At 38.6% G+C, this 16397-nt stretch overlaps 1 protein-coding gene across 2 annotated transcripts in view; it reads left to right on the forward strand.

Moving 5' to 3' along the window:
* The window catches only part of LOC101738887 (ATP-binding cassette sub-family G member 1-like), a 51191-nt gene that overhangs the window by 28781 nt on the left and 6013 nt on the right, over nucleotides 1-16397 (forward strand). For both annotated transcript variants that reach the window (NM_001279469.1, XM_012690887.3), the window contains 9 exon segments: nucleotides 6766-6955; nucleotides 8661-8808; nucleotides 9281-9457; nucleotides 10967-11108; nucleotides 12037-12242; nucleotides 12754-12911; nucleotides 13498-13666; nucleotides 14829-14929; nucleotides 15828-15983. In NM_001279469.1, coding sequence (NP_001266398.1) covers nucleotides 6766-6955; nucleotides 8661-8808; nucleotides 9281-9457; nucleotides 10967-11108; nucleotides 12037-12242; nucleotides 12754-12911; nucleotides 13498-13666; nucleotides 14829-14929; nucleotides 15828-15983 — 1447 coding nt within the window.

The raw sequence follows: 16397 nt of genomic DNA on the forward strand, positions 1-16397 counted from the left end.
CTACTGAATTTCTCGCCGGATCTTCTCAGTGGGTCGCGTTTCCGATCCTGTGGTAGATTCTGCGAGAACACTGCTCTTGCTAGAGCAACGCAACTTGTTAGCAACGTCCCCAGGTTAGAGCCCCGTGAGCTCACCTACTCGCCCGGTGAATCTAGTATGACCCCTCGAGGTCACTAGAATAGGTAGGAAAACAAAAAAATAATGAAATAGGGTAAATTAAATGTGACATTTGGAACAAATAAGAATCAATTAATAGAAACATATTTGGGTAAATTTTATTTTTGTTTTTTTATATTTTTGTTAATTATTTTAGTTTTGGATAAAAATATCCTCATACACGTTTTCCTTTCCGAATTACATTAAAATGTCATTGCCAGACTGACTTCAATGAACTTTGAAACGTAAAAGGAATAATTGCAGTTATTTCGTTTATTATAAGGAAGGCTTCCTTGTTTTCCTCAAGTTTATGAACGCACTGTAGGTTTAACGAATCATAAAATGGCTTAATTAAAATTAAGTGTCTATTACTTTCAGTAGTACCTTTGCCTTTAAAAAAAAAAAGATCTAATGAAGAGTAAGAATAATTTATTTATTTATTTATTTATTTATTTATTTAAGGATTACCGACAGGGTTTACAGTAAGACATAAAATAACATTAACATGTATAGAGCAATTGATAATTGCAACTCTAATTATAGGCAATCACAGCATGCATTACATTAATATATTAATAGAGATTTAATAATACTATTAATAATAATAAAAAATTAAAAACAAAAGAAAGACAACAAGGGCAGTAATACCCAAGTACTCAGACCAAGGCTGAGGCTGAGGTTCAACAACAACTTTTTATAATTTTGTTCTTAAATATTGGAAGGGAATCGCCAAATATGTCAAGGTTTTCAACTTTTCTAACTAGATTATTATAAAGGTTAGTTAGACGAGGAGTAGGTGAGTGCTTGCCTAGATTGGTTCTGCTAAAGCGGGTGCTGAAAAGAGCAACGGGGCGACGAGGTAACCTAGATGGCACCTTCAAAGAGAATTTATTGAGGATGAATTGGGAGTCGACAGTACCGCTCATAACTTGATGTAAAAAACATAAGCCTAACATATCGCGGCGATCACTCAATGTTTGCATTTTAAAATATTTAGCCCTATCAACATAAGATTCAACATAATTAGGCGGCCTAAAACGGTACGACATGTGGCGAAGTAACTTTTTTTGAATTCTCTCAATCCTGTTAATATGGGTAATTATAATAATAGAAAAGGAATAATAAAATCATAATTTTTCATAAAACGTTTCATATCGTACGATAAGCCGCAGCTCATCCACAAAAACTGGTTTTCTGAATTCATCGTTTACCATCTGGTACCCTCTGGTGTATACATTTAATATCACTTCACCAAGATTATTATTGTCTATTCATTCTTGAGTTGTGCGAACAGTATGCGGCTGAGTATTTACTGCATCAAAACAATGTCTCCACCGATGAAGAGCATCAGCAGTTAGATTTCCTCCACTAATCATTATGGAAACTGCTTGAGTTCTTGAACGCACAGGTCCCTAAATCTTTATTGCATCACCTACCCACTGTAGTTTCAAAATTGTGTGAACGTATCATTCTATTTTGCGTTTATATAGTTTATATTTTCTCCTTATGCCTCGTCAACTCAGTTTGTATAAACGAGTTTAAATAAAATTAAAACAATTATCTGAATTATGAAGTACATTTTATTTTGTATTAATTAGAGCTAAATATGAGACTAAATAAAAACATAAAAACCAGTCAGCAATGTGACTAAAACAACAAGAATTTCAGTATTTTTTATTGATTTTATGGTATATTAACCACGTTTGGTTAGGGTAATTCTTTTCAATAATGATATTTGAAAGAAAAATCTTTGTCAGTGCATTACAAGCAGGTTGCCCATCGTGAGCTGTGGTCAAACACGTTACGTCTAAATAAGTATGATGCAAATGAGCCCTCCCGATTTCATATAACGCAAAGAGATATCTCTAAACATTGTGTAAGTCAAATATTCCACAACTCGAACTGAGTAACCTATGCATTCCAGTTTGGACGAATATTTGTTGTTGATGGACCTGATGACTGGCCATATCGAATAAAATAAATTGAGGGGACGAGGCGATGGTTCATGTAGATTGGACCCAAACTTTAGCTTGGACGCACATTGGACGTCCGTGTCTGCCCTGCGATCGATTATAAAATCTCAAATTGTAAGGTTAAAGGTCGGATGCTAGCTTCAGAATAGGCATAGGAACGTCCAGATCGGCTTGCAATTTGGTCTTACAGGCTTAGTGTCGCGACTTAAGTCATGAGAAATTACATAAGTAGCTACTATGAATGTTTTTTATAAAAAAATTATCACTTTTGGATCTCTATCGAAGAATAGAATTTAAATAAAAACATCACACAACCGTCATCCATTATAATAAAAAGCATTAGTTACCCAGTATTGTTATCAAAAATATGTAATATGTTACCTAAAAATATAAAGTGTTTTTCGGAGATATGGTTTAGAATCTTTAAATTCTAGGGGATGGGTTATTTGTCTTATAAGGTCATATGATTTCACCGACAAACGAAAAAAAATCTCAACACCCGCACTCTTCGCACCCATATTTAAAAACATTCATTAGATTGTCCTAATTTACTGAACGGGCTCGCGTTCCATCTGGCGTTAAGTGGTCATCGAAGCTTATAGCATCTCCTCGTTCAGTTTGAACAATTAAAAAATTCAAACCCTGGAAATGATCAGGATAATTTCCAGCGTAACAGGTTATCAGCGCTGCCTTGTCTTTACCTACATTTGTACTAACAATAGTATGCTGTTCAATAACCATTGTTTCTGTGTGGTGGTTCATTTTGGTGTTATTTTCTTAACGAGGTCGAAGTAAAACGTAATCACACGAAATAACAACGGCAGCAACTCGAATCGTATTAATCTATAGCTCATCAGTAATTTATTTTAGTGTTATCTGTTAAACTTATTGATAAGTTTTATCGGTGCATTGTAATCAAAGCCAAATACATTATCGGTGATTCGGTTTAGCAACAAATCTTTTTTGAAATGTTTTTTTTTAGAAACGCTGTTGGGCGCATTGTCTCACTGGCCATTTCGTTTTAGGCTCTTTCCTGAAGGTATAGACCACGAATTAAAAAAATAGTCTCTAATTCATTGTGATAAAGGCCAAGCCTTTCAAATCGAAACGCTCCACAACAAAAATAAGCATCATTGTTGGACCGACCTTTTTTTGGACGAATTCTATCATCAAAATATCATTTGTTTTATTTATTTATTGTTTGGATGGGTGGATGAGTTCACGGTCCACCTTCTTTTAAGAGCTTACTGGATCTTGTAAACATTTACAACGTAATTGCCATTACCCACCTTGAGGCGTGAATGATACAATGTAGTTCAGTATACAAATAAGTAGTTTTTTTATTTATTTATTTATTTTATTGCTTAGATGGGTGGACGAGCTCGCAGCCCACCTGGTGTTAAGTGGTTACTGGAGCCCATAGACATCTATAATGTAAATGCGCCACCCACAGATATAAGTTCTAAGGTCTCAGTATAGTTACAACGGCTACCCCACCCTTCAAACCGAAACGCATTACTGCTTCACGGCAGAAATAGGCGGGGTGGTGGTACCTACCCGTGCGGACTCACAAGAGGTCCTACCACCAGTGATTACGCAAATTATAATTTTGCGGGTTTGATTTTTATTACACGATGTTATTCCTTAACCGTGGAAGTCAACCGTGAACATATGTTAAGTACGTATTTCATCAGAAAAATTGGTACCCACCTGCGGGATTCGAACACCGGTGCATCGCTACATACGAATGCACCGGACGTCTTATCCTTTAGGCCACGACGACTTCATTAGTATATTTTCTTTTATTAAAAATATTAAAATAAACCGGAAATTATATAATAAAAGCGAACTATTGTGTAGAAGAGGAGAGCATAAATAATGTGACGTAATGGTCATTAACAAATGATACAAGATGAAGATGATGCGTGCATGATGATGATTGGTGATTACGTTGCGCAGTCTGTTCTATGTATTTATATTTTTTGGCTTTCCACGATCGACTGAACTAATAGCCACGATCTATGGGGTTGACCACCCCTGCTATAGTCCAATGGCTGTCACATTATAAATCGAAATTGTTTCGCGCAAAATATGGACCCCGCCCATATTTGGTATTTGGCTTGGTGGTAGCCATTTGTGTGGGCTCACAAGACGCCCTACCACCAGTAATTATTATCAATTGATATATGTAATACTTTGTTTCGCTGTCACTATGCTCAATCCGGACCATTTCAAAGGCAAATAACCTTCTCTTGACTGATAACAGTCTAAAATACCCTAAATACTTGAATTGAATACATATGTTGCCATTGAATTATAAGGCTTCGGTCTATTGTAAATACGTTTGCATTCCGGTCGGATTACACACAGCACTGGACTATCAACTTGCTCAGACCCAGTAATAACAAATTGATCCGCAACAAGGCCCATTGTTGTTGTTGATTACTATCGAACTGTCGCAATTATTTTTAATTGTTCATAAATTGCTCGTCAAAATTCTTTCAATAGAACTATTGGTTCGTTTGGTCCAATCTTGAAGGATATGTAATAAATACCATATAGTCTTCTCGCATTAATACTGTATTATCTAAAAACTTCTAAATTTTGCAAGAGAGTGTTTTAAAGGCATATTTTTAATATTAATCATCTTTGCAACATTTATTTTTTAGTTTTTACCAGTTACATTATCTGTCTTTTAAAGTAAGATAAAATTATGTTTTTTTTTATTTTATTGCTTAGATTGATGGACGAGCTCACAGCCCACCTGGTGTTAAGTGGTTACTGGAGCCCATAGACATCCACAACGTAAATGCGCCACCCACCTTGAGATATAAGTTCTAAGGTCTCAAGTAAGTTACAACGGCTGCCCCACCTTTCAAACCGAAACGCATTACTGCTTCACGGCAGAAATAGGCAGGGTGGTGGTACCCACCCGCGCGGACTCACAAGAGGTCCTACCACCAGTAAAAAAATAATTTTGTTATTATAATAGCTGTCAAAATATAGGTAAGCTAAAAAAAAAAAACTGAAACTAAACTACGCTCTTTTGACAGTATTTATAAGAAAAATACTGGTGATACCAAATAATTCCGCATATTAACTCAATTTCGAATATTTTTGGAAATTGTACACTTTTAATGCGAAAAGACGATATCATGTTTCATAGTAGGCGGGACTTTAATCTAAAAAAGGTTTACGGGCTCATATACGATCGTATCGAAGTTGTTGACGAGTATATTTACCTGGGACACACTGTCCAGCTAGGTAAGTCCAACTTCGAAAAAGAGGTCAACCGTCGAATCCAGTTCGGATGGGCAGCATTCGGAAATCATCCAATCATCAGCATCACAAATACTACAGTGTCTCAAGACGAAAGTCTTTGACCAGTGTGTGTTGCCAGTGATGACATATGGCACTGAGACGTGGTCGCTCACAATGGGCCTTATGAGAAGGCTCAAGGTCACCCAAAGAGCAATGGAGAGGGCTATGCTCGGAGCTTCCCTGCGAGATCAAATCAGAAATGAGGAGATTCGCAGGAAAAGCATGGTAACCGACATAGCCCAAAGGATTGCGACACTGAAGTGGCAGTGGGCAGGACATATTGCTCGCGGAACGGATGGCCGTTGGGGCCAGAAGGTTCTTGAGTGGCGACCGCGTACTGGGAGACGTAGCGTGGGTAGGCCTCCCACAAGGTGGGCCGACGACCTATTGAGGTTCGCGGGGATCCGCTGGATGCAGGCAGCGCAGGACCGGTCTTTGTGGCGAGGCTTGGGGGAGGCCTATTTTTTTTAAGTACTAAGGTCTCAGTGTAGTTACAACGGCTGCCCCCAACTATTTCCAGCAGTGGACGTCCATGGGCTGATAGAATAGAAAAAAAATACGATCGTGTTCTATTTCTTCGTAAAGGACATCAACTGTTACTAATTTATAAATAACATTATTAATATTAAACTAGAATCTTTTAACGTATTAATAAAATCAATAATAATTAAATCAATAATTAAAATTCAATTAATCAAACTCAATAGATACAGTGACGATGTTAAAATATTTATAAAACAAGTTTATATTAAAAATGTTCTATGTTTTTATTCTCTTCAGTAGACCAGCCATTTGTTGAACACTTCATAAAGGGATTTGTCTGACTGCGTTCAATATTAAGAACGTTTGATTCACTATTCCTCATTACTGAATCTACCTTTTAATAATTAAATATTGCTTTGTTTTATAAAACACCGCTACGTCAAGCATATGGAATGTTTTAAGACCAAATGGTCCAATTTTTATTGTATTTATTGCTGAGATGGTTGGACGAGCTCACAGCCCACCCGGTGTTAAGTGGTTACTGGAGCCCATAGATATCTACAATGTTAATGCGTCACCCACCTTGAGATATAAGTTCTAAGGTCTCAGTATAGTTACAACGGCTGCCCCACCCTTCAAACCGAAACGCATTACTGCTTCACGGCACAAATAGACAGGGTGGTGGTACTTACCCGTGCGGACTCACAAGAGGTCCTACCATACCACCAGTAAAAATTACGCAGTACAATGAAAAGTCTAAAGATAAATTATTCCGCCACTCTAAATAGTGGGATCAAACGAGTTCTGTCTTGATGATTATTTTCGCCACCAGGACTTCCGGTATGGAGGGTAGTATAACAGTCAACGGTATGGAGCGTAACCTGTCCAGTTTCCGGAAGCTGTCCTGCTACATCATGCAGGATAATCAGCTTCACGGCAACCTAACTGTCGAAGAGGCCATGGGCGTGGCGACATCCCTCAAGCTGCCAAGTTCCACTACGAGAGACGAAAAAGAAATGCTGGTGAGTCAACATAATCAAAAATGAATGAAATAACTTTGGACTAGTTACATTTTTTTGGTATTTTTATTATGACTAAGTGGTCCCGCAGTAGTCGAAATTCGACTTTAATTAATTTAAATTATAAATTTGAACATTATTATGGTTCTATTGTCAAAGACATTAACTTCTTTATTCACAGATTTCACCAAGATTACACTATAGACAAATAATATTAAAGACAAACAATACATATTAATCTATTCTCAATTTGACCATAGACTTTAAATAATAAAAGTTTGATAATAAACAAAGTATACATGTATTTAAGTGTGTGTTTGTCAAATAGATGTTAGTGTGTGTAATGTTTTTTTATTGATTTAAGGTGTTTTTTATGCATAATTTAAAAAAATATTTACATTCTGCACTCCTTCTCTATCTTCTCTATAAGTGTGGGAAATTTCATACTGCTCTGTACGCGCAATTTTCGTAACAAGGGGTATAAAGTTTTTGCTTCACGTATTTAATATATAGATATCTTTTTCTATGCACGTATAAGTAGAATTTAAATGAATGAATCCATAGCTCGTGTTGATAGCCTCGACATTTTCTATTACTAACGCGTTGCCCGCCACACGTAAGCCATTTTCGGCCCAGTCTCAAACTATCCGTCTCGTGTATAGTATTAATATTAATGCCCAACGTGACCAGCTCGATATGCGTTATGAAAAAAAAATACACCGATTTATTCGTTCGCAGATTCTCACTCAATGTTTTTATCTTCAAACTGTATCATAGTTTTACGTCACATAATATGTCAAAACAGGTATCATAATTGAATAATAATATAAGAATTATTAACATTAATGTGCCTTCACCAAGTTTCGACCGGTTTTTTTCGATTTAATAAGACTGGTGCGGGCAAGTTTTTTGTTTAGATTTCAATCTCAGTTGAATGTCTCAATCGGCCTTAAAAAGGCGTAGGGGTTTTGGAAAAAGACAACAGTGTTGTTTTTATAATATTTCGAAGTCTTCGTGGCCTAAAGGATAAGACGTTCAGTGCATTCGTATATTGCGATGCACTGGTGTTCGAATCCCGCAGGCGGTTACCAATTTTTCTAACGGAATAAGTACTTAACAAATGTTCACGATTGACTTCCACGATGAAGGAATAACATCGTGTAATAAAAATCAAACCCGCAAAATTATAATTTTCGTAATTACTAGTGGTAGGACCTCTTGTGAGTCCGCACGGGTAGTTACCACCACCCTGCCTATTTATGCCGTGAAGCAGTAATGCGTTTCGATTTGAAGGGTGGGGCAGCCGTTGTAACTATACTTGAGACCTTAGAACTTATATCTCAAGGTGTGCGGCGCATTTACGTTGTAGATGTCTATGAGCTCCAGTAACCACTTAACACCAGGTGGGTTGTGAGCTCATCCACCCATCCAAGCAATAAAAAAAAACAGGAAAACTCTTAATCCAAAGTATTCTAAATACCACGTTCAAGATACTGTGTTAGGCTCAAAGTTTTCTAATTATGCATGTGTGCGTGCTCACGAATTTCCCAAAATTTACGTTTGACTTAGAATTTAACTACATGAAACTAGCCAATGAGGATTTAGCTAAATCGTCTGAAAGGTAAGTTTTGGACGTGGTCTATCAAAAATATAAAAGCTTACATATTTGTCGCGTTGCGAATAATGTGGTGGGTTTCTTCTTTCCCAGACCGAAACGATCCTCCACACCCTCAGCTTGATGGAACACCGTAAGACGATGACGTCGAACCTGTCCGGGGGTCAAAAGAAACGTCTCTCCATCGCTCTGGAGTTGGTCAACAATCCACCTATTATGTTCTTCGATGAGCCTACATCAGGTGCGAAAGCTCTCTATCTTCATTCATTATCTTTTCAAACTTTTATAACTAAAAACAAATAAGGGAAGACAAAACAGTTAAATACTATTATTCCTTCTATCTTTGTCTATCACTAATAAATACTCTTTAGTTAAAAATAGCCGATATTGAATTAGGAGTATCGAAGGAATCACGAGTATTCCTAACAAAAAAAAACCCAAAATATGTCACTTTTCACACCAAAGTTCATTTTAAATTTAATCTTGATTTCTCCTAAATGGTCTTAATCTGTCATTTTTTTTTTTTTTTATAGCCCTTGTAGGCAGACGAGCGCACGGCCCACCTGATGGTGAGTGGTTACCGTCGCCCATGGACTTCAGCAATGCCAGGGGCAGAGCCAAGCCGCTGCCTACCGCTTATCATATGTTATTGTTCATTTTTATCATGATTATCATATGTTTATTTTTGGTTGATTATCCGCTTTCGTCCAAAGGTCTGGACAGTTCTTCGTGTTTCCAATGCATCTCGCTGCTAAAGACGCTCGCCAGCGAGGGCAGGACCATCATCTGCACCATCCACCAGCCCTCCGCCAGGCTGTTCGAGAAGTTTGACCATCTGTACACCCTGGCGGACGGCCAGTGCGTGTACCAGGGCAGCACCGGGAGATTAGGTACGTAAGGCGTCACGGATGCGGTCGCGAGTGTCAGGAAGCTCACGTAGCGACATCTATACGTCTGGAAACTACATACCCGATCCTGTACAGCGAATGGTAAACAGTCGACGTCGCCCAAAGCACGTCATTACGGATCCTCCCGATCCATTAACGGTGCTTTTAGGTACCACAAGCACCGGTCACTTGCGACGAAGGGCTCGACGAGCGAATTAACCCACAGACACAGCCCACTGAGTTTCTCGCTGGATCTTCTCAGTGGGTCGCGTTTCCGATCCGGTGGTAGATTCTGCGAAGCACTGCTCTTGCTAGGGTCAGTGTTAGCGACACTCCGGTTTGAGACCCATGAGCTCACCTACACACATTACGGCGAAGCTGAAATAGCCTCTCAAGGCTATCAGCGTAGGTAGGAAAAAAAAGCAAACTTTAAGGCCAATGACCCTCGTTGTAAGTAATGCGCTAAACTCATTCGTTCATTGTGTTACAAAGCGTTGTGTCGACGCACTATCGACCTTGGAGTATGATGTCGAAGTCTCAATTTCGTTTAAACAAATTCCAGTACAGTATTATCTCTTTATGTTATAGACGGGATGGTGGTAGTACTTTGAGCTTCGTATAACGTTATTGTGTCTCGTATCAAGGGCGGATAGTGGTGACCAGTCACCATCAGATGTGGCGTGGGCTTTTCTGCCTACTACTAATCTCTATTCCAATTACGAAGTCCCATTTGACAGATGTCAATAATCAAGTTGTACTAGTAAAGTATTGGTATAGTCGATACTCGACGATATTGATCTTCGATTACTTATAACGAAGAAATTAAAATCGTGTCGACAGAAAAAGGATTAGCATCAAATTTAAATTTATAATTTTTTTTTATTTTTATTTAATTAGATAATATTACATGATGTTTTTATCAAGATGGAACTTATTCATCATCACTAGCCGAATACTGCTTAGTCAAATTTGAAAATTCTTTGTAGACTTAATACTGGTTATTACTGTAATGCTCGAGCAAAATATAGTTTATACATTAAAAGTAGTCATAAAGTGTAAAGTAAAGTACTTTAAGACAAATATTTTGTTTGTAAGGAAACTAGCGACATCTTGTAGCGGATGCCCCTATACTTATATGTTGTCAAAGTTTAGGTATATAATTATTGTATAACTACATATTATACAATCATTAAATGCTTTAACTATGTAGGAAATAGGAAATAGGGAAATTGAGTAGGATAGGTTTAAATACAGAACATTAAAAAAAAAAACATACGAGTCTTTATTTGTTATAAACAATTTCATTAAATTTCATCAATTTGTTGTTTCGGAAAATTTATAAAATCCTTCATTCAAAATAAAATATAGGATAGGTAATATGTTACTGCCATCTACAGGAGCAATGAGAAACTAATCGAAGCGAAGCCATCTAGTGGCCAACGCCCGTAAACATTTTTGTTGAGCGCTTGAAGTGCTTATCTATTACTAATTATTACTAATGTATTATTGCAGTCGACTGGCTTGGCAGTCTGAAGCTGCAGTGCCCTTCTTACCACAATCCGGCTTCGTTCATAATCGAAGTGTCTTGCGGCGAATATGGCAACAACACTGGCAAACTGGTGCGAGCTATTGACAACGGAAATAATGATATAAGGTACGGTATGTGCCATTGGAAGCAGACTACCATACGGCCACCTAATGGTGAGTGGTTACCGTCGCCCATGGACATCAGCAACGCCACGGACACGGTTGCCTGCCGTTGAGCACGATGCGCTAACTTCATGTGACAAAGGACATATCGTAGCGCTCTGGAAGCCCGTGGAGCGATTTCATTATAAAGCCGAATGGTGCGTGTCTAAAATTTCTAGAAAACGTTGGAAATTTATTTCATGTTTGTCTTAACGGAACACCAATAACAAAATCTAGAATGTTATCTCAAGTGCATCAAAATTTAAGTCACTAAATACAATATAATGATACTAATATTCTGTATCCTTTCTTATCGTCAAGCGAAACTTCAATCCTAACGAATGACGTAATTAATCATTTGCGACTTATTATTGTGCATTAACGGATTATCTATTTATAATTTCGTCGTATCAGCTTGGACCCAAGTGACGTCACACGCAAATTTATAGTCGGCAGCACGGGGAGGGTAGGAAGCAATTGAAACATTACAGAGTGCATAATTATTTTTTTTATTACTTAGATGGGTGGACGAGCTCACATTTTTTTTTTTATTGTTTAGATGGGCGGAGCTCACATTCCACCTGGTGTTAAGTGGTTACTGGAGTCCATAGACATATACAATGTTAATGCGCCACCAACCTTGAGATATAAGTTCTAAGGTCTCAAGTATACTTAAAACGGCTGCCCCACTCTTCAAACCTGAAACCTTCTGCCGTGAAGCAGTAATGCGTTTCGGTTTGAAGGATGAGGCAGCCGTTGTAACTATATTTGAGACCTTAAAACTTATATTTCATGGTGGATGGCGCATTTACGTTGTAGATGTCTATGGACTCCCGTAACCACTTAACATCAGGTGGGCTGTGAGCTCGTAACCAGACTCGATAACGTTTCAGAAACGGTATGCCCTTCCCGGATCAAACTCCGGACTACAACAACAAGAAGGACATGGAGGTGTCCCTTCGTGCCGGGAGCAATTGGGACAAAAACGACCTCAGCCAGGTCCAGGAGAAGTTCAAGGACAACAACTCGAACGGCGCCAACGGGCACGGGAACTTGCAGAACGGGATCCTGCAGTACGCCACTAGCGAGGTCTCTAAAGGTGCGCCCGACAGAAGACCTTAATATATTAATTTCTTTGATTTCAGTCTTCATACAAATTAACAGTATAACCAAAAACTTGGTAAGGTTAATTTAGCTTCAGTAACTTTTAGCAACAGCTACAAATCGCTGCAAACCATAATGGAATACATCCGCTTTCGGGGCATAGGCTAGCAAGCCATTGAGTAGCGAGACAGCACGATGTGTTAGAGAGTTATACATTTTTAATTATTGCACCCACTTGGTGTTAAATGGTAACCGGAGCCTATAGGCATTTGCAACGTAAAGGCCGCAACCTACCTTGAGATATAGTTCTAAGGTCTCAGTATAGTTAATGGCTGCCCCACCCTTCAAACCGAAACGCATTAAAATAGGCAGGTGGGTGGTATCTTACCCGTGCGGACTCACAAGACGTCCCACCACTATAAAAAAAACTCCACGAGCTTCGTTTGAAAAAGAATGTATTACCACAGAGAAGGGTTTCCTCACACCCTGTATATTTAATTTGATAGGCGAACCGTTGTCGTTGCAAATGGACACGGACAAGCAGGACAACGCGGCGGCCGCGCTGCTCGGCACCGAGGGCTCGCCGGAGCGGTACGCCACCTCCGAGTGGAAACAGTTTTGGGTCGTATTGAAGAGGACCCTCTTATTCAGCAGGCGAGATTGGGTAAAAACATTTTTTTGAAGTGAAACTTCTTTAGAATCGTTGTGATTTCAAACTCGATGAAACGAAATGAAACGAAACGAAAAAATAAGTCCACAGAGACACAAACACATAAATGTATAGGATTCAGCCGGCGAGAGAATGAGATAGAACACGCATTATACGTGAAGTTAAAATATCAAGATCACAGAGGGCGCTACCTCACATACTATAAAAGATGATTTACAATTATTTACTAATGACAAAATTTTACATATACTTAGACATTTAGGGTAATTGTATTTTAATTTTTCAAAGTTTCACTTCTACCACGTGTGAAATTGCACATATGTTGTTTTTCTTCTAATTGCCCAATTATAATCGACTCTATCAAACGTGACATAAAGAGTTGTTTTTGATTAATAAAAAAAAATGTTTGGACATTTTCGTGGCGGTAACAATGGTAGTACGGTACGATACAGTGATGCAATAAAGATTGCGGCTTCGTGTTGTAAAGTGGATGTCGACATTGATGTCCATGGGCCCGGTAAACTCTTAGCATAATGCAAAGCCGGGTCCCGGATGTGACGGTTCCTCCTGTTGGCTCCAGACCCTGATGTACCTGCGGCTGTTCGCTCACATCCTGGTCGGCTTCCTCATCGGGGCGCTGTACTACGACATCGGAGACGACGGCTCCAAGGTGCTCTCCAACCTCGGCTTCCTGTTCTTCAACATGCTCTTCCTCATGTACACCTCGATGACCATCACTATACTTAGCTGTGAGTGTTAATATGTATACTTCAATATGCTTACTGGGGGTAGGACCTCTTGTCAGTCCGCACGGGTAAGTATCACCGTCCCGCCTATTTCTGCCGTGAAGCAGTAATGCATTTCGGTTTGAAGGTCAGGGCCGCCGTTGTAACTATACTGAGACCTTAGAACTCGTATGAGGCCATCAGCGCAAAAGTGGCCTAACCCACAATTTTTTATATTCAAGCATATTATGACGTGTATTGGAATTTATTTAAAATATAATAATTTTTTATGCAAATCCATAATTTCACCAATAGATAACTTTATAAATGAGTCGACTATTATCAAAGCCGGCAATCTGACTTTTGGATAATTATTGGTAATTCAGAAAAACGAATTATTGACTTTGTATCCCATTGGCAGTCACAAAACTCTTCGGAACGACATCTTAGATAAATAACAGGTTAACTATTAACCTTTATTTAATACAGGTTTTGAACCGTATTCTTTGAAGGAGACGATTATATTCAAATCAATCTGTATTAACATATCAATAACATTTTTTTGTCCAAATGCACAGATTGCCACCTTTGATAATAGACGTCTCAAATATCTATAGCTTTATAAACATTATTTTTGCGCGTATTGTTTTTTTGCCTACTCAAATTGAAATTCATGAAAATTCAAACGTAATTGCCTCCATACTAACTATGGTAAGCTTAGGCCACTTTTGCGCTGACGGCCTCATATATCAAGGTTGGTGGTGGCATTTACGTTGTAGAACTTTACTGGTGGTAGGACCTCTTGTGAGTCCGCGCGGGTAGGTACCACCACCCTGCCTTATTTCTGCCGTGAAGCAGTAATGCGTTTCGGTTTGAAGGGTGGGGCAGCCGTTGTAACTATACTGAGATCTTAGAGCTTATATCTCAAGGTGGGTGTCGCATTTGCGTTGTAGATGTCTATGGGCACCAGTAACCACTTAACACCAAGTGGGCTGTGAGCTCGTCCACCCATCTTAGCAATAAAAAAAAAGTCTATGGGTTCCAGTAACCATTTAACACCAGGTGAGCTCGTCCACCCGAAACAAGCGATACATCGCTTTCAAGTGAGATTCCGTTCTGCTCTTTGTGAGCGTCGGTGAGCTCGTCTAAGTCGGTGACGATGCTGAATCGTAGCTGTGATTTTCAGTCCCACTGGAGATGCCGGTCCTGGTGAAGGAACACTTCAACCGCTGGTACTCGCTGCGGTCCTACTACTTGGCGATTACGGTATCCGACATACCGTTTCAGGTAAGATCATAAGATCATATGCATTTTGATCCATTAACGCAACAGTTAAGACAGTTGTAAGTCGGACTAAAATATATTGTAGAAGGATGCGTTAGGTAACCATTTAAAAAAAAAGGTTAACGAAAACAGTTTGATACTTGATGTCAAAGCAAATTAAAAATTGAAGGAAATATCAAAATGTCACTAAGACACATTGCATTCATAAATACACATTCCGGTATTCACAATAACTTAGTAGAAGTTATTTGTATAGCTTCTCGTGACGAGGGACTTATGAGGGTACAATGATACAAAATCTATTAAAATCTACTAATATAGTGATAATAAAAAATGCGAGACTAAACCGCGCAGTTAGTTTTAATTATGCTAACCATTCGCGAAAACCGAAAAAAATGTTGTTTGTAAATCTAAATTGTATATACTAGTGGTCCTCCGGTAGTCGGAATTCGACAATAATTAGGTAATTGAAATTATAAGTTAGTATACTATTATGATTGTATTGACTTATTATACTTCTATAATCACAGAATTTCCCAATACCACACTTTAGACAAATATTAATAAAGAAAAAAATCAATTTTTAATCTATTCTCAATTTGACCACAGACTATAAGCAATAAGAAAAGTTTGACAATAAACAAATAGTATGCATGCGTGTGTGTGTCAAATACATGGTAGTGTGTGTAATGTTTTTTATGCATAATTTTAAAAAATATTAACAATCTGCACTCCTTCTCTATGTTCTCTATAAGTGTGGGAAATTTCATACTCCTCGGTCCATGCAATTTTCGTTAAGAGGAGTACAAAGTTTTTGCTTCACGTATTAATATATTAATTTTTTTAATAGTTTTAGAATACAAGGGTGCCGCATAACATGTGTGTGCGTTCATTTCCGCAGGCCATATTCTGTATAATCTACGTGGTGATAGTGTACCTGCTGACGTCACAGCCGCCGGTCTGGTTCCGGTTCGCGATGTTCCTCTCGTCGTGCCTGCTGATATCGTTCGTCGCTCAGAGCGTCGGTCTGGTGGTCGGAGCCGCAATGAACGTGCAGGTAATAGACAATAAATTTTATGAGTTTTTTTTTCAAAACTCAAAGCTGGCATTGGTGTCTAGGAAGTCAGGTTGGGTCGGAGAATCTAATACTCGTTTGTAGTGGTGGGGTCCGGTGTGCGTAGTGCGAGTTTTTTTTAACGTTCTCGATAGCGTAAAAGTTAACTCAAATTTGTATGGGGTGTGTACGTTTGCCGCTAGAGGCGCTTGTTTATTGTCTAGAGGTGCATGTCATTCGAGTCAGTCAAAATCTTTGTAATTTATGTCATTCGAGTCGGTCATTAAAGTGGGACTTTTTGGCGGGAACGCGAGGAGTGAACTTGTGTGATTTGCTTCCACGTGCTTGCGTCCACAGCTTCTTCAGGTGATGAAAATCTCTGTCCACGCAATTTATTCTTTATTTTAGGGAAAGTAT

Source organism: Bombyx mori, chromosome 12 (genome assembly GCF_030269925.1).
Source record: "Bombyx mori chromosome 12, ASM3026992v2".
In the NCBI taxonomy this organism is placed as follows: domain Eukaryota; kingdom Metazoa; phylum Arthropoda; class Insecta; order Lepidoptera; family Bombycidae; genus Bombyx; species Bombyx mori.